General features: G+C 37.3%; 1 protein-coding gene and 1 pseudogene across 15 annotated transcripts in view; one reads left to right on the top strand and one right to left on the bottom strand.

Moving 5' to 3' along the window:
- HERC1 (HECT and RLD domain containing E3 ubiquitin protein ligase family member 1) overlaps positions 1–24393 on the bottom strand; it is a 188049-nt gene that overhangs the window by 129942 nt on the left and 33714 nt on the right. For all 15 annotated transcript variants that reach the window (XM_032417640.1, XM_032417641.1, XM_032417652.1 and 12 more), the window contains 6 exons: positions 13750–14705; positions 8761–8856; positions 4167–4361; positions 3039–3350; positions 740–836; positions 29–172 (listed from right to left, as the gene is read on the bottom strand). In XM_032417640.1, coding sequence (XP_032273531.1) covers positions 29–172; positions 740–836; positions 3039–3350; positions 4167–4361; positions 8761–8856; positions 13750–14679 — 1774 coding nt within the window. In that variant the 5' untranslated portion in view covers positions 14680–14705. The remainder of the gene's footprint in view (positions 1–28; positions 173–739; positions 837–3038; positions 3351–4166; positions 4362–8760; positions 8857–13749; positions 14706–24393) is intronic.
- On the top strand, positions 19147–20783 carry LOC116640575 (annotated as a pseudogene).

The raw sequence follows: 24393 nt of genomic DNA on the forward strand, positions 1-24393 counted from the left end.
AGCTATCAATAAATAATTTTTTACATACCATTGTCTCCTCCTCCAAAAGACCATACAGTTCTCCCATCTTTAGACAAAGCAATAGTATGTGAACTGCCACAAGAAACCTCTCCTACATTGCTAATGTCTTTTACTAATGTTGGAATGTTACGGCTATTACTGTCTCCGTGACCTTGGATAAAACACACACAACAAAGAATAATGTTGTTAACTCTTTCTTTAGGACATTACTTCACAGGCAAAATAAACATTTTAAGTTAATGATAGAAATGAGGTATTTTTAAAGTGCAATTAAATATGAAAGACAGAATCATTTCCAGCTATCTTTTCATCCAATCTTCTAGGCTGCTCTCAAACTGAGACACACAGTCCCTTCAGTGAATCATTAGAATATTCTATATATGCTCCTCTCCCAGCACTTGTCTAATGCTATCTAGTATCATGCTCATGTCAACTTGTTTTCACACACACTTCAGGATCATGACGGTATCTTTCTTGTCCCTGAAATCCTTCAGTGTCTGCTCATAATAGGTACTCAGTAAATACTTGCTAGATTTAATTACAGCTTAAATTTCAGCATTAGAATCCAGGTATTTGCAGTATAAAACTATCTTCCTCTGGGCTAAAACTAACAAAATAATTAACAGTTTTTTGGCCTATTAAATCTAGTCTCACTGCTTCTCTGTAACCATCATTTCTATTTTTCTGTGAGAGTAACTTCAATTTTAAAAAAGCTTACCTAATCTTCCAAAGTCTCCTTCACCCCATGTGTATAATTCACCATCCTCTGTGACAGCAGCACTATGTCTGTACCCAGCAGACACACAAACAACTACCTGCATGGCACACAAAGCACACCAAGATGAAGAACATGAATATGCTAAAACATATAGTTCAGATTTGATCTTATGCACAGAGACCAGAGATACTGATATTCACAACTTATCCAGAAGTTGCCATGTACAGTTGTAGAGGCTGTGCCCAGGACAAGGGTGCCTGAGGTCATGAAAGTGCTGAAATACAGCCTCTGCTCTGTGTGCCAAGCCATGAAACCTGGCTTCCACCCGAAGAAGATGATAACTTTCCTTAATTCACACAAAGGCACTGTGAAGGTTAGCAGGAGCCCTGAACACATCAATCTAATCACTTGCAAGAATACTGTATCACCAATCAAGTCTTTACTCAAAGAGTTGGCAGGGGCTAAACATGCATGGAACAATTGGAACAATAAAAAAATATAATGTTAACATAAAACCTACAGTCCTGGCTAATCAAGAAAAACTCATTACATAATAGGGATAATTCTCAAAAACATAGTGACTATTACCAATGCAGAAAGATCTAAGCAGTATATAAGCTTATATTAATTAAACTCTTAGCAGTATCTCTTTACCCTCAATTAGCTGTACAGTTGATGGGTAGAATCAGGGGAATAAGAGTATAGAGCAACATAATTGGGAGATGACTCATAGCTTTTACCACTGATCAAAATAGTGATTTAACAGAAAAAAAATATCTATACTAATTACTCTGTATCTTTTCAATCTCCAAAAATCAGAACTCACTTTAGAAAATTCAAAATTTAGATTCAATTAAAAATACTGAGAACCATGCAATGCCTGGGTGGCTCAGTCAGTTAAGTGTCTGCCTTCAGCTCAGGTTATGATCTCAGGGTCCTGGGATCGAGCCCTGCATCAGGCTCCCTGCTCAGCTGGGAGTCTGCTTCTCCCTCTGCCCCTCCCCCTCAACTCATGCACAATCTTTCTCTCTCTCTCTAAAATAAATAAAATTTAAAAACAAACAAACACTGAGCACCTAATACATTCTGGATAATATGCTAAAAACTTCTGAAATTTTTATCTATAAGTTATTAATTTACTTTTTGGAATACTTTTCCTTTATGACATTCATACTAAGTTATATTTAATTGGCAATGTTTCCATTAAAAATAGAACATAACATAATAAAATAAAATTAAAATTAAAAAATAGGACATTAAAAGGAATACAAGTAAAAAAATGTTTAAAGAATTGGAATTAAGGAAGAAAGAAGGTGCTAGAAAGACTAGAAAAATACAACTTCAAATAGTATTTATCTGAAAATTTCCTTAGAGCCCCACATTCATACTCTTATCAAGTATCCCATGATGCTGTCAAGTGGAACATTCCAAAGCTCACTGCTTTGGGGTTGATGTCTAAGTTAAAATACTACAAGTTATAATAAAGCAAAATTCATTTGATAGCCAATCTTGTCAGACAACCTCCCATGAAGGAAAAGTGTCCCAACTTGCAATTCTGGTATAATATAAAAATTTAAACTTTAAAAAGGTCTTATATAAAAAAACTTTTGTAGCAAGAATGTAATCTTAAAATAGAGGAACCTGTATAATTGCATATAAGTTCAGGGAAATACCTTCACTTCTTTAAAGAAAGGTAAAATAGAAATTAGAAGAGGAGATCTAGGTTCAGCTTCTAATGGTGCTAATTATTTGTATGTGATCTTAGGCAAGTGAGTTAACCACTCAAAATGTCTCATTTCTATTAAGATGCCACCTCCTCCAACCTTATGATCTCATTACCTAGTATCACACCCCACCCAAGTTAGTATCTAATACATTACTCAATTTTTTCTTTATTATTATTTGAAATTATTTTATGTGCTTACTTATTATCTGTATCCACAGATTAAAAGCTCCATGAGACCACGGATCTTGTCTGTTTTGTTCACTACTGTATGTCTAAGGCCTAAAACACTGCCTGGCACTTGGAAGATACTGAACAAGTATTTGTGAAATGGATGATTCTCAGTTTCCTCATGTGAAATGAGAATAATAACTACCTTAACAAAGTTGTTATAAGAATTAAAATTAAGTAATGTATGTGAAAGTGTCTGGTAAACCATAAGGCAAATATACAAAACATAAAAAGGATTTGGGGGTGGGGGGGAACTTCAGAAAGAACACATCAAAATCTGAAACATATAATCACTTATAGCACAGCACATCTAATTACTTTCAAATACAAAAAGAAAGCACATACCTTTCCCTGCAGAGGGCCCTGAATAAGCTTGGGATATTTCTGTGTTGAACTATTTCCATGTCCGAGTTTCCCATAATCACCATCTCCCCAACTGAAGACTTCTCCTTCTGTTGTAAAAGCTAAGGTGTGACCATCAGATCCTTTAGAAGATGAAACCTTTTTAATGGACCTGTGAGGTTCAAATGTTAACTTTTTTAAAGTGGACTGATTATTAGAATCTCCAAGGCCCAGTCTCCCATAGCTGCCTTTACCGCAAGCTCTGACAGAGCCATCCGTAGAAATAACAAAAGTGCAGTATTGTCCAGCTTCAATCTATAAGCAAAAAAACAGAACAGTAAAATAAAATGCTTCTGTGAGAATCAAAGTAAAATATTTAATGCTAGTTTTATCAAAGAGGTTCAAAGAAGTCTTTAAAAGCAGAATATGGCATGAATCTCCAGAGATATTAAACAGAAAATTAAGAAAACTATTAATGGCCTTTTCATGGTGACTTTATTGTTGAGCTCAAATTAATGCATATTTTATCTCTTCAGGGTATCTACCCTGTCATGATTCAATAAAACAACAAAGTAAAATGTTTTAGCCTCATCTTATAATTGGTGGGTGAAGGGCAAGGAATAAAATTATCTTATAAATTCCTTAAGAGTCCATTATGGCAAGGACCATATAAAATGTATTTTACACTCATTTGGAAAAAACCTAACTTTAAATGAAACTAGTAATAAAATAGAAAGTTGTAGCTTGGCTAAAAGGTAGCTACAAATGTAAAAAGTAATCATAATAAGAAAATAAAATGCCAATCTGGCAAAAGGAAAATTCCGGCTTTTGCTTAGTCTTATTTACCATTTGCATTGAATACAATGGTAAGTCTGTTGTCATTCATAATTCTTTTAAAAAATCCAGCTCCTAATTTAATTTTTTGAAACTTGGAAACCATGTTATTAGGGAAATGGAATAAAAATTTTTTTTTCTGTTAAGATGAAAAAAATGATACAGCACGGTATATAGAAACAATATAGATAACAAACAAGAATCTTCACTCACTTAAAAAAACAAACAAACACCTCTTAACACTACTTATAGCAAACTGTGTCATCTACCAATGCGTAAGATATGCAGAGAACTCACAGTCTGAGCATCGGAGAAACTGGGAGCCAGTTTGGGCTGCAGTATTTTCTCCTGTGTGCCTTCCACCAGCTGATGGCTGCTGTTGCTCCCCCAGACATAAACCTCACAGGTTTCCGAGACAATGGGGGCATCACCAGTCTGAATACTGTCTGGGCTAGCACACGTCCTTGAGTAATCAGACGCCATTCTGCAAACCTATTAAAATTAAAAACATGCAAAACATAGGCAAGACATTCTTAATGGAGACAGCTTTATAAATGTTGTCTGAAATTACTGTTTATTTTCCTTACTTCTAAAACTCTCAACTGCTCAAATAACCTAAAAACAATACATCTAATTTTAAATACAGTTGGCTGGACTACTTACTCCTGCAAAAGATACTAATAAAAGTGGCAAAAATGAGGAGGAGGAGATACATAATCAAGACTTTTTTTTAACTAATAATTATTGCACACACAGCATTACAGAAAAAAAAACTTAACAAAGTAGAAGGGGCGCCTGGCTGGCTCAGTCAGTAAAGCATGCAACTCTTGATCTCAGGGTTGTGGGGCTTGAACTTTTTAAAGTTTACCTTAAAAAAAAAAAAAATTGCTAATCCTATCACCTTTATACAACGAATGTTATCTTTTTTACTTGTGTTCTTCCAGAATTTTGCATATACACATTCTTTAACATAGTTATCACAGTGGATATATAAAAGTGATGAAATAAAAGTCACCTAATCTTCATGAATGAACTGTTAATTTTCCACCTAATGTAAAAACCCCAGTTTACTTAACCCTTTTATTTATTTTTCTTTTTATTAACATATGATGTATTATTTGTTTCAGGGGTACCCGCCTGTGGTTCTTCAGTCTTACACAATTCACAGCGCTCCCCATAGCACACACCCTCCCCAATGTCCATCACCCAGCCACCCCATCCCTTCCACCCGCCTAACCCTTTTCTTTTAAATAGGACATTTATTCTTTTTGTTATATAAGCCATTTTTTAATTTTTTAAAAAAGATTTTATTTATTTATTTGACAGAGAGAGACAGCAAGAGAGGGAACACAAGCAGGGGGAGCGGGAGAGGGAGAAGCAGGTTCCCTGCCTAGCAGACAGCCTGAGGCAGGCCTCAATCCCAGGACCCTGGGATCATGACCTGAGCCGAAGGCAGATGCTTAACGACTGAGCCAGCCTATACAAGCCATTTTATTTATTTATTTATTTATTTATTTATTTATTTATTTTTAAGATTTTATTTATTTATTTGAGAGAGAATGAGAGACAGAGAGCATGAGAGGGAGGAGGGTCAGAGGGAGAAGCAGACTCCCTGCCAAGCAGGGAGCCCGATGTGGGACTCGATCCCGGGACTCCAGGATCATGACCTGAGCCGAAGGCAGTCGCTTAACCAACTGAGCCACCCAGGCGCCCTACAAGCCATTTTAAAGAACATAGTTTTGACTACATTTTTCATTACTCCTTAAGTAGAGAAGCTCAGAAACGGGGCTACTATATCCCAAAAGGACAACAATCTTATGATTCTTGAAACATACTATAACAAACTGCTTTCCACAATGGTTCTACTATATATCACCAGCAGTATATTTTATGTATACATAAAATAAAAATCATCACTTATTTACCATCTGTGTTGAATATAATGGTAAAGTCTGTTGCCATTCATAATGCTTTTTAAAAACCACACTTCTCCACCTGCCGTCCCCCACAACCCTGCCAAAAGGATAGGACCCAGGGTGGCCATCCCAGTTGCCCTAACCAAGGAATACGTCTATATGAGAGTACCAGTCTCACTGCATCCATACCAATAGTAAGTATTATGCTTTTAATTTTTTGCAAACTTAAGTGGGATAAAAGAGGATGCATTATTTTAACTTGACATTTCGTTATTATAACAGAACTAAAGTTTTTCTATTTATTTGTTTACCACTAACTTCTGCCCATTTATTTATTAGGGCTTAATGGATTTTTAATTGGCTTATATGAACTCTATACAGTAAAAATATTAACTCTGGGGGCACCTTGCTGGCTCAGTCAGTAGAGCATGTGATTCTGGATCTTGGGGTCGTGAGTTAGAGCCCCATGATGGGTGTAGAGATTATGTTAAAAAAAAAAAAATTAACTCTTGACTACAGCTGTTAATTCTTTTGTCTGTGCTGTAGTGTTTTTTTGCTCAAACAAAACAGAAGGAAAACCTTCAAAAGTCAATCTTCAAAAGGATGACATGTGTGTTAAACATTTTCCAATGAACATGAGGACAGTTGTGAGAACATACAAAATATGTGTAAGTGAAGGCTGCCAGTCCCTAATAAAAGATCTGAAATTTTGCTGGAGACAAAAGGAGGGTAGTGGGGCCAAGAGTGTTAGAATTTTTTAATCTAAAGATCTATTACAAGTTTTATATGATAAATCACAGCTCTCCTCCTCCAACCCACATCCCCCAAAAAAGAGCAAGAGAAAAAAAAAATTACTTATAGGGCCTAGAAATGTATGTTTAAAAACTGAAGCAGGAACAGGGTAGAAATCCTGCAGCAGCAATGTCATTTTCTAAACACCCTGATTCACTACACAGAACAACTACAAGGCCAAACTTCAAATCCACACCTAACATTCACAACAAAACTAGGTGACAAAGGTACTTCCAATAACTCTGAAATATAAGCAGATGCAGACAGATAGTCTGGAATAATTTGATATGTCAGAGAGCAAGAAAGCTATGAAAGTTTATTAGGCCTATATCAAAAGAACTTGGGGGGGGGGCGCCTGGGTGGCTCAGTCGTTGGGCGTCTACCTTCGGCTCAGGTCATGTCCTGGGATCGGGCCCCGCATCGGGCTCCCTGCTCTGCAGGAGGCCTGCTTCTCCCTCTTCTACTCCCCCTGCTTGTGTTCCCTCTCTTGCTGTCTCTCTCTCTCTCAAATAAATAAATAAAATCTTAAAAAAAAAAAAAAAAAACTTAGGGGGTGCCTGGGTGGCTCAGCTGATTGAGCATCCGACTCTTGGTTTTGGCTCAAGTCATGATCTCAGGGTCGTGGGATCAAGCCCCATGTGGGGCTCCACACTCAGCAGGGATTCTGCTTGAGATTCTCTCTCCTCTCCCTATGCCCCTCTCCCCGCTTGCACTCTCTCTTTCTCAAATAAATACATCTTTAAAAAAAAAAGAAAAAAAGAACTCAGGAACCACCCTAAAGAGACTACCCTAAAGACTACTGGCCAAAGATGAAACAATATGAGCTCCACTATAGATAATAATTTAATGGGTTAAAATTCAAACAGGTTTAAGTCTATGGGTTCATAATGATATTTTTCAAATGAAATCAACTGGTCTACTTTGGAAGATAACAGACCAATTCATTAAACTGGACACTAGTATATAAAATCAGTGTTAAAATTTTTAAAAATTAGACAGACATAATCAAGCATTTAATTCAGTCTTTCTTATATGAACTGAAGCAGAGTAACCAAATAGTTGATAAGGAAATCATCTTTATAAAAACATTCCAATGAATAAATAAAAGAGGAATGATACAATTAAAATATCACCATTTTGCAACCAATGAATTAATAAATGTAGTCATTAAGCATCAAGAGTTGCTAATACCACAACAAGAGAGACAACCAGAAGGAAACTGATGAACATGGTCATCACCAACACCATGTATAGTCTTGCCAAAGGGATCAAACCTAGGATCCATCAATCCTCAGGTTAAGCCTCTGGATCCACCTGCCAATTTGCAGGAAATAAATAGGACATAGTGAACTGATTATGAGTAATCAATCAGCAAAAAGCCCAGGTTCTGAACAAAAACATTGGAGGGAAAGAAAAAAATGGAGGGGAACCTATAGATTAAGAGATTTAAAACACATCTTTTTTTTTTTTAAAGATTTTATTTATTTGACAGAGAGAGACACAGTGACAGAGGGAACACAAGCAGGGGGAGTAGGAGAGGGAGAAGCAGGCTTCCCGCTGAGTGGGGAGCCAGATGCAGGGCGATTCCAGGACCCTGGGATCATGACCTGAGTCAAAGGCAGATGCTTAACGACTGAGCCACCTGGGCGCCCCCCCCCTTTTTTTTTAATAGGAAGGACTGCACTACAGTGCCTAGGAATACACACCTGGGTGACACAATGATAAAGAAATGCAAGGAAGTGATTACTCTAAAAGTCAGGATAGTGGTTGCTTAGGGGAGAAGGACAGGGGTTAAGACCAGGACATGAAAGAGCCATTTAGAATCGTTGGTAGTTTTATTTCTTTACCTGGGTACAGATTAGAAGGCTATTTATTTCATAATAATTCGTTAAGCCTGACATTTGTTTGTATGTCTTTCTGTATCTGTTTTTATTTAAAAATTTTTAAAGTTACCTGCACATGATACAAAGCTCAAAATGAATAAAAGTGTATACATTGAAAAGTATGTCTCTTTCCCATTCCTGATGTCAGACGCCCTAGCTCCACTTTTAGGGGCAAACCCTGATGCTACTTTCTTCTGCATCCTTTCCAAACACTGAGTAATTATTTTTAAGGGATAAATATATGCTATAGCATTTTATGACAAAGTAATTTTTAATGTAAAAGCCATGATTATTACATACCTCTTCAAAGAGACATAGAGCTGCCTCATAGAGTGAGCATAAGCCATCAGATGTTCTGGTTGGCTCCCTCCACTGACTCCGATCAGCAGATGAACCCTAGAGTTTCAGAAGGAGAGAGACACATGTATTAAAATCATTTAAATATTCCACGGAAATATCTGAGGAACTGTATATATGAGTATGAGCACTAAGATCAAATCCTAACATCAGGTTATGAAACCAACTTTTACACAGAAGTGTTACAAAAGATGGAGCTATAGAGTGAAACAGTAAATTAAGTGTCAATCCCTCAATGACTTTATTCAACAGTCTTGGGCTTGACCTGGAAACAGACAAGGAGGCAGAATTTTGCAAATTACATATTATTTGGGTGGCCAATATCCAGTAAAGGAGGCCCTAGGAAATATTCTACTCTCCTGGGGCTGCCTTGCCCACCTGTCCCTGAGGATACAGGCAAGTAGAACATAGCCAGCTTGAGTGACGACCTTGACTAGAGCAGCAGAAAGTCCGTTCCTTCCTTCTTAGTTTCAGTAAAACTGAAGTCCCACAAATCAGTTCATGTAGCTACCTGACTACACTAGCAACAAAGCATCTTCTTCCCATCATAGTTGAGGAATCATAGCACCTCTCTGGGACTCTCCAGAGTAGGGCCCAATGGCTGTGACCAGAAATCATTCTGTCATTGACAAATGACAAACCAGAAAGTGAACTTGATCTCACTGCTCCTTCAAATTCCCAAATCCTTAAATCTTTAGATCACAAATGTCAAGTTCCTTCTCTGATTTAGCAACCCTATAATTGTGAAATTTTCATCAGTGGCTTTTTTCAATGCATACTATACTGTAAAAATATTTATATTCTAAATGATAAACTCGCAGATATATCATAGAAAAGTGTATCTTCTACTATGGAAGGGAGGTTGGCCTAGATGCCTGTAAGATCCCATCTAACTCTTAAGATTGTATGATTTTATCAATTCAAACTATTTTAATTAACATGATTCCCAAGAAATGAAACAAATGAATATGCTGGCTATTTAATTTATGGCTAGTGTATCAGGTACTAACCTGCTGCTGCCAAATCAATTTTTCTTTTTATTTGTTTAAGGTGGTGCTTCTCAAATTTTAATGTGGACATAAATTATCTAGAGACTGTGTTAAAATACAGATGCAAATTCAGTAAATATAGATGGGGCCTAAGGTTCTGCATTTCTAACAAGCTCCCAGGATATGTCAATGCTGCCATCTGAGGTTCACTTTTTGAGTAGTAGGGCCACAGAGAGCCACTTGTAAGGTCTGGAGTCATACCAGAAGCTGAGTGTTCAAAATTAACTAGTACTAGACATACAAAGTGTTGCCATACCAGCAAATACTCAGGGGCACAGACTCTACAAATCCATAATTAGCTGTGCACTACTTCTGAGAAAAACACAATTGTAATCTGTGGCTCCATTATTTATAGGCCACCTCTAGTGATCACCAAATCAAAAGTAGATGTGGAACAACAGCCTGCTATGCCTTCCTAGGAGCTGGTACCAAAGCCATCAGAATCCCTCTTTTCATGCTTTTCCACAGTATGGAGGAAAATGTTGAAAACTGCATGAAGTTTTCAGTGACAGACAGATTTGGGTTTAAATCCAGGCTCCATCACTCACTGAATGTGTGAATGAAGGCTAGGTCTCCTTATTCTTAGACAGGAATAATGCCCATATTACTTAGGGCTGTTGGGAAGATTAAAGTTATGTATAAAACATGCTTAGCACAGTTTCTAATGTACAGTAAGAACTCAAAACTGGTAGCAGTAATTATTAATTTGCATCACGTGGACAGAGAAAGAAAATACAAGAAATCTTTAATAAATTCTTGCTAAATTTAAAAATACCAAACCAATAAAACATCCTTCAAACACTGTCACTTATTTCTGTTCTTCCCAATACAGTCAATACAGTACTCCCCACCCCCCCAAATCCACAGTTTCACTTTGAGTGGTTTAGCTAACCGAGGTCAATAGCAATCCAGAAGCAGGTGCTCCTCTTTCTGACATATAGTCAGAAGGTCAATAGTAGCTAACGCTAGGTAACAATGCTTATTCATTCACCTCACTTCATCTTCATCTCATCGGCATTTTATCATCTCACATCGTAAGAAGGGTGAGTGCAGTACAATAAGATATTTTGAAAGAGAAACCACATTTACATAACTTTTATTGCAGTATATTGCTATAATTGCTCTATTTTATTATTGTTGTGTTTAATCTCTTACTGTGCCTAATTTATAAATTAAACTTTATCATAGCTATGTACGTATAGGAAAAACCATAGTACATATAAGGTTTGGTACTAACTGCAGTTTCAGGCTTCTACTGGGGGTCTTGGAACATAGTCCCCAAGGATAAAGGGGGCGATAACGTAGTTAAGGGTAAGACTACTCCAGCCGCAGCCAGTAAGGATTAAAAATCTCTCTAAAACCCATTCTGTACAGAATTCTTAATGTAAATAAACAATACTACATGTAGGTATTTTTAAAGAAACTAAATATTGGAAAATATAGTACATTAAATATATAACTTTATAAAGTTTATAAGCTTTATAAACTTTATAGTACATATATATAAATATATTTAACATAGGAATTTCGATGGTCTAAAGATAAGTGGAAATTAAAATAACATAAATTCAGGGTTTCATAGGTCTTCATTTAATTACCTCCCTCTCTTAAGCACCTACCATCAAAAATAATGTTATACCTTTTATTTTTTTTTCACATTTGTCTTTTTAAGATATTCTGACAAGGACGTAAGACTGGATGGAGTACATTTCCATATATTCTTGCTATCTGGTTTTACTCTACTTAAAATTGCTTCAATGACTCCTCACTGCCTACGGGAACAAGTCTCAACACCCCATAGCACAAGATACAAGGCCCTGCCTACTTGGCAGCTTCACCTCATCCCATTCTACCCCATCCATCCAGGGGCTTGCTCTCCTACACCTTGGTCATTTTGTGAACTCTGGTCCTCTCATTTGAAGAGACTCACAGACTTCATGTTTGTAGGCAAACTCTTCCTACTTTTCAATTAGCTCAGGGATCCTTCCTCCACAAGGCATTTTCTGCCCCTTCCCTCCAGTTCTCCTCCTGTGTCCCATCTCCTCCCACTGCAGACCTCTACTACAGCCCATTATCATTTATTTGAAATGTTTGTGCATCTGTCTTTCCTTAAACTGTGAGCTGGCTGAGGGCATAGATGCTACAAAGCTCATTTACCTTTTTTTTTTTAAGATTTTATTTATTTACTTCACAGAGAGAAAGACTGCACAAGCAGGGGGAGCGGCAGGCAGAGGGAGAGGCAGAAGCAGACTCCCCACTGAGCAGAGAGCCTGATGTGATGTGCGGCTCAATCTCAGAACCCTGGGATCATGACCTGAGCTGAAGGCAGATGCTTAACCGACTGAGCCACCCAGGCGACCCTCATTTACCTTTTAAACTCAGTGCCTAACAGTATCTGGCACTCAGTGCTAAATAAACACCTACTGGCAAAGGCCAATGGTGTTTTTATTGCTGTTTATTTTCAGAATTCAGAGATATACATTGACATTATTTCCCTGCTCTTTATTTAAATAGAAGTTAACGAGTATTTTGTGGACGCCCATTCAAACACAATTACTACATATGTATCATTAGTGAAAGTTAAGAATCACACAAGTAAATAAAAATAAAGGATTGAATTCATTTTTGTTAGGCCTTACATCAGGTACTCAGTTGATGGTTATATGTCTCTCCCTTTAACTTCTAGCTTGGGAGTAAGTTTTGTCCCAGTTGTTCAGGGGTAGAGAAACTTAAGGCAGGGAAGATCAGGTCAGGTTGGAGTCCAGAGTACCAGGAGAGGATATACCTATTTTCTGAATTCTCAGACAACACTGTAAAGTATAAGAAATGTGGGTTCTGGGGGCGCCTGGGTGGCTCAGTCAGTTGTTAAGCGTCTGCCTTCGGCTCAGGTCATGATCCCAGGGCCCTGGCATCGAGTCCTGCATCCGGCTCCCTGCTCAGCAGGAAGCCTGCTTCTCCCTCTCCCACTCCCCTTCTCTCACTGTCTCTTTCTCTGTCAAATAAATAAATAAAATCTTAAAAAAAAAAAAGAAATGTGGGTTCTGGAGACCAAGAACATTAGACTCAATCACTTACTGTGCAAGAAGGAATAATAAATGTAAATTTCAATTAATAATCATTCCTTTCCCCTAAAGCCAATCTGAGATTTAATTAAATTCAATCTAATATAGGCCTGTGGTGACTTTAGGAGAGCCAAACTAAATCAAATATACAAGATTCTTCCCGAGAATAGATCCAGAATTCTGTGGAGAGCAATCTAGTTTTCTGGGGTACCCTCATCACAATAAAGAGCTATATTATAGGGTATAACCACGGAGGCTATGGAGGGAGACCCCTTCTGACTAGGTATATTTGTCCCAGAATGAAAGAGGCAAATGGAGAGAAAACTAGAAATCCAACAATAATATAAACTTACATTTTACTACTTTATTATATTTTATCTACTTTAAGGTAGGCCTTCATGGGAAAAAATAAATCAATTTAACATAAATACAGTAAAAGCCACATACAGTAGTCAGAAAAAACATGGGCTTTGCAGACAGACTAGGGGTTGTAAGAATTAGTTAACACAGCATCTGCCCCATAAGTATTTAACTAGTATATGTTTTACTTCCAATTCTTTTGCCAAATACATGTGTAAATTTAGGATAACTACCAGTTTCTTCATCCCTAAGATAAGGATAAATAATATCTACCTCACATACTAACATGATAATTGAGTCAGACAGTGCATATAAAGCACTTGGTTGGTAGCAGGCCCTCAACAAAGGTTAACTCTTTTCCTCCCTAACTCCTGGTATTGGGGAGCAGTATATAAAAGAAGTCCAAAGAGGAATGAGATGAGATGTTTATTACAGATTAAAGACAGATTTATAGTACATACCAAAGAACGCCTCATCTGCATTAATATAGTCATAAAGCAGTCAAAGCTGATCATTCCTTCCTGGCTTGATAGTAGTTTGCTTTTCTCCATGGAATTTACAACTGCTGAAGCCCCCAAAGCCATTTCTATCCATTCAAGAAGATACCGCAAAGAGCCTCGCTGAGCTGCTAAACCAAGTAGCAACTCAGAAGCTAATCTACGACCTAAAGTGTCTGCGCCAGAATTGGGAATAGTTACTCCTTTAAGAAATGTTGTCACTTGTGATAAGCAGTCCAAACCCATCGGAGGAATCTTGCTTTCATTTGCTAAAGATAATGGTGGCAAAGAGCTGACAACTTCAATTGCAGTATGAATAACATCGTTGCAAAGACTAAGACCAGGTCCTGACACGGGCATCATCCAACTTTGTCTTAGAAGTGCAAATAATAAACTTAGACCAGTTCGAACACCCATTTCTATAAGTGCATCAGTGCTTGACCGGGGACGTTCACTAACAGAATGGACATCTGCTGAACCAGAGCTGCTCTCCGGAGAATGCTGCTGCTGTTTCACTTTGCCTTTGTCGTGGTATTTATTAGAAAGTGCATAAAAGACACGCTGGAGTACAAGTAGTCGTTTCCGAAGTGCCCCAGCAAATGGGGAATCTGAACATACCATCTTCGCTAGTGCTAGCTGGCTGCTAAGAAGGGCATCCAAATAGTGGTCCTGCTCATCACTTGAAAGAGACTCACGCTCAAAGTCTGGCAACTGTGGTCCTTTGAGGCACAAAACTTGTTGGGGCAAAGGTACTACTTCTTTATTGCTGACCAGTTTAGAATACAGAACAGCAACTCCCTCTCTTGTAGCAATAGATTCACTATCCTCTGTAATCCAGGAGCTGTTGAGGTGTTCAAGCCATTTCAGTTTCACTGGTGGAACCATAGTTGCCATGTTGGTTTACTCTTCAGCCATTAGTTCTACGAAGGGAGATGAAAAAGCAGTCAGAAACTTACACAAATGATTCATAAAATGTTTCTGAATTTCCATCCTACAGTTACAATTAGCGATTTCAAACTGGTGAAACAAAGTCTGAACTGCAGTTAACAGGAATGTACCAATATTAGTATTTTAGCTTTCATAAATCTACTATAGTTAAAAGATGCTAATATTTTTATTTATTTTTTAAAGATTTTATTTATTTATTTGACAGAGACACAGTGAGAGGGAACACAAGCAGGGGGAGTAGGAGAGGAAGCAGCAGCCTTCCCGCCGAGCAGGGAATCTGATGCGGGGCTCGATCCCAGGACCCTGGGACCATGACCTGAGCCGAAGGCAGATGCTTAATGACTGAGCCACCCAGGTGCCCCATAAAATTTATTTTAAACATTAGTGATTTCCGTACCTTTTCTCTTCAGTTTCTGGTCCCACTGTCAGTATAACAGTGGGTTTTACATGCTGATCATCTTCACCCCAAATTCGTATCTCCAACCCACACCTCTTCCCTGAACTCCAAATTCATATATACAATTGCCCACTTGACCTCACCATATAGGTATCTAATAGGCATCTCAACATACTCAAAACTGAATTCCTAATCCACCACTACCACCATGCCCACCCAAACCTGTTCCTCCTGTAGACTTCCTCATCTCAATAAATGGCAACTCTATCCTTCTACCTCCTTTGGCCAAAACCCTTGGGAGTCACTCCTCCCTCTCACACTCCAAATTAGTCAGCACTACTTTCAAATATATCCAGAACCCAAACAGTTCTCACCCCCTTCATTGCTAAAACCCCACCCCAAGCCATCATCTCTTGGATCACTGAAGGAACCTTCCTACCAGTATTCCTTGCTGTACAGAGGAACCAGTGACTCCAAAAGGGCAGAAATGTTTTTGTATATTTTGTTAACTGCTGTATTCCAACACATAGTAAGTACTCCATAAGTATTTGTTGTTGTTTTTTTTAAAGTACTTAAAAACTAAGTCAGATGGGATAAAATGTTCACAAAACATATATCCCACAAAGGACTGGCATCCAAGGTACATAAAGAACTCCTGGGGCACCTGGGTGGCTCAGTCGTTAAGCGTCTGCCTTCGGCTCAGGTCATGATCCCAGGGTTCTGGGATCAAGCCCCACATCGGGCTCCCTGCTCGGCAGGAAGCCTGCTTCTCCCTCTCCCACTCCCCATGCTTGTGTTCCTACTCTCGCTCTTGCTCTCTCTCTCTGTCAAATAAATAAAAATTAAATAAATAAATAAATAAAAAGAGCTCCTACAACTCAGTAACAATTTAATTTTTAAAATGGTCAAAAGACTGAACAAAACTTCACCATATATGAATGGCCAATAAGCACAAGAAAAGTGCTCAACATCATTATTCATCAGACAATGCACATTAAAAACACAAAGAGATACTATTACCCATCCAGGAGCATGGCTAAAATTCACTTAAGACTGACAATACCAAATATTAGCAAGGATGTAGAGCAACCAAAACTCTCATAAATTGTTTGCAGGAGTGTAAAAGGGAAGAAGCACTGATAGTTTCTTTCTTTTTTTTTTTTTTTAAGATTTTATTTATTTGACAGAGAGAGACACAGCGAGAGAGGGAACACAAGCAAGGGGAGTGGGAGAGGGAGAAGCAGGCTTCCCACTGAGCAGAGAGCCCGATGCGGCACTCGATCCCAGGACCCTGGGACCATGACCTGAGCCAAAGGCAGACGCTTAACAACTGAGCCACCCAGGCGCCCCACACTGATAGTTTCTTATAAAACTAAACTGATAGTTTTCTTATAAAACTAAAACTAATCTCTACTCAATGAGCCAACAATTTTTTTCCTAGGGGTTTACCCAAAAGAAAACACAGGTCCATAAAAAGACTTAAATAAAAATATGGTTGCCCCTAGAAGGTGAGAGCATAAATAAACTGGGAATGAGCATGAAGGAACTTCCTGAGGAGGTGATAATATTGAATTACCTAGGCATATGCATTTATCAAGACTCAATAAACACACATTTTAAGATTTTTACATTTCACTGAATGTGAATTTTACCTCAATAAATACTGAACTCTAGTTGATATGCATACTGAAGTATATTGTGGGGGGAGTATACTGATAACTATTAATTAATTAATTATTTAAAAGATTTTATTTATTTGACAGAGACAGACAGGGACAGAAGGAACACAAACAGGGGGAGTGGTAGAGGGAGAAGAAGGCTTCCCGCTGAGCAGGGAGCCTGATGTGGGGCTCAATCCCAGGACCCTGGGACCATGACCTGAGCCGAAGGCAGACGCTTAACCGACTGAGCCACCCAGGCGCCCCAACTATAACTTATTTTGAAATGCATCAAAAAATAAGATGCACTGATGTGTAACACATCTTTATATATCCTTATACATACCCATATATATTGTGAGTAGATATGTGATAAAACAAAAATATTAAAAGATTAATGGTAGAATCTCAGTGGTGAGAGTGGTGTTCACTTAAAAATCTTTCAACTTGGGCACCTGGGTGGCTCAGATGGTTAAGTGTCTGCCTTCGGCTCAGGTCATGATCTCAGGGTCCTGGGATCGAGTCCCGCATCGGGTTCCCTGCTCAGTGCAGAGCCTGCTTCTCCCTCTCCCTCTGCCACTCCCTCTGCTTGTTCTCTTCTGTCTATCTCTCTGTCAAATAAATAAATAAAATCTTTAAAAAAAAAAAAAACTTTCAACTTGGCCATATATTTGAAATTTTCATCATAAATTATTGCAGGGGAGGTGGGGACTAAGTCTGTAGAATGGAAGTCATAACACTTGGTACTAGAAAAACATCCTCAAATACCGAAGGGCATTTTATTGTCATAATACAGGTAATCTTCAAGAAAGAGCTCCAGTGATAGTGATCCTAGACTAATTAAAAGGAGTTTCCTATTTCTCAGTATGCCCTATTAAATTCTACATATAAAATCTGATGACACTTCCCTTCTCAAGATTATGATTATTATGCTTAATTATCTTCATTAGATACTCAGAAAGTATGTACTTGGAAAGGGGAAAATAAAACATAAGCCTCCTCCCACTTCATTTAGTAATTATTTATTAAACATTGTGCAGAGGAGGGGCACCTGGGTGGCTCAGTTAAGTGTCCAACTCTTGATATCAGCTCAAGTCTTGATCTCAGGGTTCTGAGCTCAAGCCCCACACTGTTTAAAAAAAAGAAAAAACAAGACAGCTGAGGACAATGGCAGCTGAATAACTATCTCCCCAAATTTCTTCCCTAACAGTGAGAAGGAAAAATTGAATTATTATTATTATTTTTTTAAGATTTTATTTATTTATTTGACAGAGAGCGAGAGAGAGCACAAGCAGGGAGAGCAGCAGACAGAGGGAGAGGGAGAAGCAGGCTTCCCGCTGAGTAGGGAGCCTGATGCGGGGCTCCGTCCCAGGACCCTGGGATCATGACCTGAGCGGAAGGCAGACGCTAAACCAACTGAGCCAACCAGGTGCCCCGGAAAAACTAAATTCTCCACAAAACCAAACCAGTTCTGAATCTATTGTCAGACCATGGATCCCTATGAGAATCTAATGAAAGCTGTGGATTATGACTACCCAAGAATAAAATTCTTATGCACATACTCATAAAAATATGAGCAAAATTCCAAAGGTTTCACAGATGTCCTAAAGTCATCTATGTACTCCAAACTGATAAAATTTTATGGATATTCTAAAACATCTTATTAGTACCAGTAGAAAATCTTTAAAAACCGACTGTATTTCAACAAATAATTCCAAAATTTAGATATAACTTAGACCATATTTCTAACTGTAAAGCAGTAAAACCAAAAAGTATTTACAGGACAACTAATATGGAACTATCTCCAAGATACATTAAGTGAAAAAAATACGTACTCATGTGTAGTATAATTCATATTTGGTAATATTTACATTAAAAAGGATTTAAATATGCATGTATGTTCGTAAATGCAGAAAACTCTGGAATACACACAAAAACCTAAAAATATTAGTTGCCTTTGAGGGGAGGGGACCTGGGTTACTGGAAGATAGGAGTAGGAAAGATATTTACTTTTCACTGCATAACCTTCTGAATTTCATATATGTGCATTTGTTACCAAAGCAAATAAAAAAAATCTATTTTTAAATAAAGAAAACCAGGGAAGCCTGGGTGGCTCAGTCATTAAGTGTCTGCCTTCGGCTCAGGTCATGATCTCAGGGTTCTGAGATCGAGCCCCGCATCCGGCTCCCTGCTCAGTGGGAAGCCTGCTTCTCCCTCTACCACTCCCCCTGCTTGTGTTCCCTCTCTCACTGTATCTCTCTGTCAAATAAATAAAAATCTTTCAAAAATAATTTAAAAAAAGAAAGAAAGAAAGAAAACCAAAATAAAGAAAAAGCCAAACTTTTAGAAATGCTCTTCTACAGTTTTTTAAACAAAAAGGGGAAGAGAAAAGGATTTCACAATTTCTAGAAAAGTATATAAATCATTATATATCAACAAAATGTAGCCAAAGTTGACCCAAAACAAATGTACATCAAGAATGACTTTGATGGGTCAAAAAAAATTACAAGATGCCATTCCAGGTTCATCAAATTGTGAATTCAAAGGAAAGAAAGTCAAGAGTATTTAAAGAATAGAAATGAATCAGAATAACTAAAAACATAAAAATGTTCATATAAAATCGTAAGAAAAAGAACCCGAGTTCAGAATGTGAGAAAAAAATTTAATGAGCCAATGACTTTCCTTTTAGTTCTATAATCTACAATGAGTCAAAACCGATAATTTGGAAAATAAAAATTATACAACGCACCTAGCACAGTGTCTGGTATTTAGTAAGTCCTCAATGAAGGATGCATTTGAAGAAAACCAACTAGCTACTAATTTACAGTGAATTAGAACTGGAATAACATAGTTAGGATATTAGTGAAAGAAATCAGTAATGAGGTTCAAAGAAACTAACAACAAAAATCAAGCTCTGAATGTTTTAAGAGAGAAATCTTTTTATGCCTTCAGGAAATAGACAATTCCTAAACTACTTTAAACGTCTCAGGGCATTGAGGAAAGGGTCTCTGCTCTTCTTAAGTAGTCAATAAAGTAATACCAAAACTCAACAAAGCACAAAAAATACAATTATAATACTGCCCTATAAAGGAGCTGTAAAAATCCACAACTAAAATATTAGCAAGCAAAATGGAACAGTATATTAAAAGATTAACACGTGACATGTTGAGTGGGTTTATTCGAGGAATATAATGATGGAACAACATAGCAAATCTATTAACATTAACAAAATCCATGTTATATTGAGATGTTAAAAAAGCAGCTGACAAAATGCAAGATCAATTCCTAATAAAAATCTAATAATAAGGCAAGGATAAAGTTTCCTTTTTTCAATCATTAAAAATTTCATATCATAAAACAGAAGAAAAACACTAGCAGCACTGGTTCCAGAAGTCAAATACAAGACAAGTGCCCACTTTCACTGCTATTATCAATAATGCAATTGAACAAAAAAATAAGTATTATAAAGTATTGTAGAAATTGCTATCACAGTGAGGTAGCTGATTACAGAATAAGTAAAAATCAAAACTCAAAAGTATCTAGCTCTAAGTAGTCACATCCCCTTTGGAGAATCGTGATCCAGCTGTGGGGTGGTCCCACACTCTCATGACCCTGCTCACCAATTGCCCTGAACATAGTTGAAACAGAAAATAGGAAGATGGCTGCAAACCCTTCAGGACAAGGTTTTCAAAACAAAAATAGAAGTTGCAATCTTGGCAGAACTGGACAAAGAGAAAAGAAAAATTACTGAAGCAGAACCAATCTTCACCAAATCATCCTAGAGCTAGCACTGTGCTCTCAGAGACCCTCAAGAAAGACTTCCAGAATTGCAGCATGCACATACACATTCATCTGGACACTTCAAAACTCAAGACTCTACATGAGAATCTTATTCTTCCCCTTTTACCTCACCCTGACCCAGAATGAAGAACATATTTGCAATGAAAGTGACTTTATAATATCAAATGCCAAAGCTACTATCATTCAGTGCTATACAAACTATGACTCAGTATTTGGGCAACCTTTCAAATTTTGTGCTTCCTTAAAAGAAAGGTGTATGTAAGTGAAAGCAAAAATAAGGGTAATCTGGATGATGAGAGGTTTGGAAGTTGTATTATCTGAGGAACTGATCATGCTACCTGTGACTGTAACTTTTCTGTAATTCAATTTAACTTTAACTCTAAATCAGACTCTAAATTGGATGGTTACATAAACTCATCCCCTAGTCCCCAAGAAGTTGGACTAGGTATATTATTTCCACAAGACTTTAAAGAACTATTTATAGTACTTAACTTTAAAGAAACAAGAGTATTCTTTAAAAATATAAACCAATAGGCTTAAATAAACTGCATTCATATTTGCTATTTATGGAATTGATGTCAGTGTACCTTCTGATCTTACAGTCAACATAGCCAGAAATGTTTTGGTTTTTTTTTTTTTGAGAGAGAGAGAGAGCGAGAGAGCACGTGCAAAGAGGAGTGAGGGGGGCAAAAGGAGAGAGAGAATCTTAAGCAGGCTCCAGGCTCAGCACAGAGCCTGAGGTAGGGCTCAACCCCACAATCCCAAGATCATGACCTGAGCCAAAATCAAGAGTCAGATGCTTAACAAACTGAGCCACCCAGGCACCCCCATCCAGAAAATATTCTCTGTTAACTCATGACTAGTTCCCTAGTCTTAATTTTAAAAGAAAACCCAAGATAAGCCTAAATTACCAACCAGTACACATCTTTTGTAAACATACACCACTATAAATGTGACTACATTCTATTAAAAACAGTTACAAGACCAAAAAAGTCAAAAGTATCTTTAAATAACTACAATAACCAGGGATTATATAATATGTAACAAGAAAAAAATTGCAGAGTTGTAATAAACAATATAAATACCTAGTAATAAACTGAACAAGTGCAAAAATTTTATTAATAAATACGTAAAATTCTACTGCAGAACAAGAGATTCTTTTAATAAATGGAGAGCTTAAGCAATGCTCTTATTAGGAAGACTCCACATTTAAGGTGGTCAATTCTCCTTCAGTTAATGTATAAAATTAATTCAATATCAACCAAAATCACCCTGGAGTTTTCTAAAACTTGATAAAGTGTTTAAAATTATCTGTAAAAGTAAATACATAGGAATTGTAAGAAAAAAAAAAGAAAGAGGGACAGAAAAAAAGATCTCTGAAAAAAAACTGGAAACTGAGAAAGGTCCCAGCTTACCAGATACTAAAAATTATAACGCTAGAGGGACGCCTGGGTGGCTCAGATGGTTAAGCATCTGCCTTCAGCTCAGGTCATGATCCCAGGGTCCTGGGATTGAGCCCCACATCGGGCTCTGTGCTCAGCAGGGAGCCTGCTTCTCCCTCTCCCTCTGCCTGCCTGTCTGCCTACTTGTGATCTCTCTCTCTGTCAAATAAATAAATAAAATCTTAAAAAAAAAAAATTTTAACGCTAGAATAACCAAATGTGGTTCTGACACATGAACATATTACATTAGAAAATATCAAGAGAAGAACTGAGCGTCCAGAAGGAGATCCAAGTACATATAAAAGTTAGTATATGATGAATGTTAGCATATGATAAAGGTGTTAATTCTAAGGAATGCATACACACTACATCCCACTGTGTACAAGGACACATGTTTAAGGATTTTCATTACGCTCTCATTATAATAGGGAAAAACCTAAACATTCATCAATAGGGAAGAGATAACTAAAACGTGGTATATTCAGATGATGCCAAATTATAAACTTTATACCATAAAAAAGTTAACACATGCAATTCAACAAAACTAATAAAATTTTCTAATTTTCAAAATAAGATTTAGTGTTTAAGGAACACCAAAAAACAATACTAGAGGAGCTGTACTGCATAAGTTAAAAGTAAAAGCACCAGGGGGGCCTGGCTGCTTAGTAGGTAGAGTATACAACTCTTGATCTCGAGGTTATAAGGTCAAGCCTCACAGTGGGTGTAGAGATTACTTAAAAATAAAAAAAATAAATAAAATAAAAAAGTAAAAGCACCAAAGTCTGACAGACTGGCTAGGTTTGAATCTAGGCTATATCACGGTCTACAAGTTCCTCAATTTCTCCATGGCTCAAAGTGCTTATCTATAAATTAGAGGACAATAAAGAGAACCCGCTATGGTTATCATGAGGGTTAAATGAGATAACACATACAGAGTTCTTAGAATCATTGCCTGGAACATAGTACACATTCAATAAATGCAAACTGCTATTATGATCGTTATTATTTTGTTCCTTATTGCTATCTCTACCAAATATTGGTTGTAGGGGTGCCTGGCTGGCTCAGTCAGTGGAGCATGCAACTCTCAATCTCAGGGTTCTAAGTTCAAGTTCCACGATGGGTGTAGAGATTACTTAAAAATAAAATCTTAAAAAATATATTTATATACATATAGATTATAGATGTATGTGGAGATGTATATAAAAGTATTTTTTTTTTAAAGATTAGAAGGACAGGGACACCTGGGTGGCTAAGTCGGTGAAGCGTGTGACTCTTGATTTCAGCTCAGGTCATGACCTCAGGGTCGTGGGATTGAGCCCTGGGTCAGGCTCCACACTTGGTGCAGAGTCGGCTGGAGATCCTTTCCCTCTCCCTCTGCCCCTCCCCCCTTCAAATAAATAAATACATAAAATCTTTAAAAAAGATTAGAAGGATAGACCCCCAAATTCATGACAGTGATTGCATGGGGGGGATGGCAGGTGCCAAACAGGACATCAACTTTGTATGTTTCCATTCTTTTATTTTTAAGATGATTACATAAACTTTACAAAATTTTAACACTGTTAAATGACAGTAGATATAGGAGAGTCCTTTTTTATTCTTGTACTTCTCTTCAGTCTTAAATTTTTCTCAAAAAAAGCTAAAACAAAAAAGCTGGTATGATCATATTGTTTTCAATTACAATATAGTCAAAATTTATCATCAACTATCCCATTATTGTTTTAATTTATAATATGCTTGTTTTTACAAAAAGCATTTTAACAACAACAAAAACCCTACAAATGTCTCTTTTTAAAGGATTGATTTTGTCTGTCTTGTTTCTAACTATAACACAGGTTTGGAAAACAAAAATCAAATAACACAGGCTTAACAGTATTTTATCCTTTCTCAGGCATAGAGAAATCTGCAGTTATAGGACAAATATCCTAGAGCTGATATATTCATCAGCCTGCTACCTCAAACACCTGAGATATATTGCACATAAATATCACAAACATAACCTCTGGGCATATTCTGATGATGTGTTCTGTAAAAGAGAAAGATGAATCATAAGAGCAAGAGTTGCCAGAGATAAGGGGATGATGTTTTATGAATAATTCTGATCAATGGAGAAAGGTTCAAACAACAAAATACTGCGTCAGACTAAACATTTTCAATGAAACTTTTGAGTTACTAGATAAATCCTATTTATTTCCTTTTTAAATACATTATGTTGCAGGCAAATAAAAGAATAAAAAACGGGGGGGGGTGGGAGGGGGAAAAAAAAAAAAAAATGAAAAACAATTCGGGCGCCTGGGTGGCTCAGTCGTTAAGTGTCTGCCTTCGGCTCAGGTCATGATCCCAGCGTCCCGGGATCGAGCCC

This window comes from Phoca vitulina, unplaced genomic scaffold (genome assembly GCF_004348235.1).
Source record: "Phoca vitulina isolate PV1807 unplaced genomic scaffold, GSC_HSeal_1.0 scaffold20, whole genome shotgun sequence".
Classification (NCBI taxonomy): domain Eukaryota; kingdom Metazoa; phylum Chordata; class Mammalia; order Carnivora; family Phocidae; genus Phoca; species Phoca vitulina.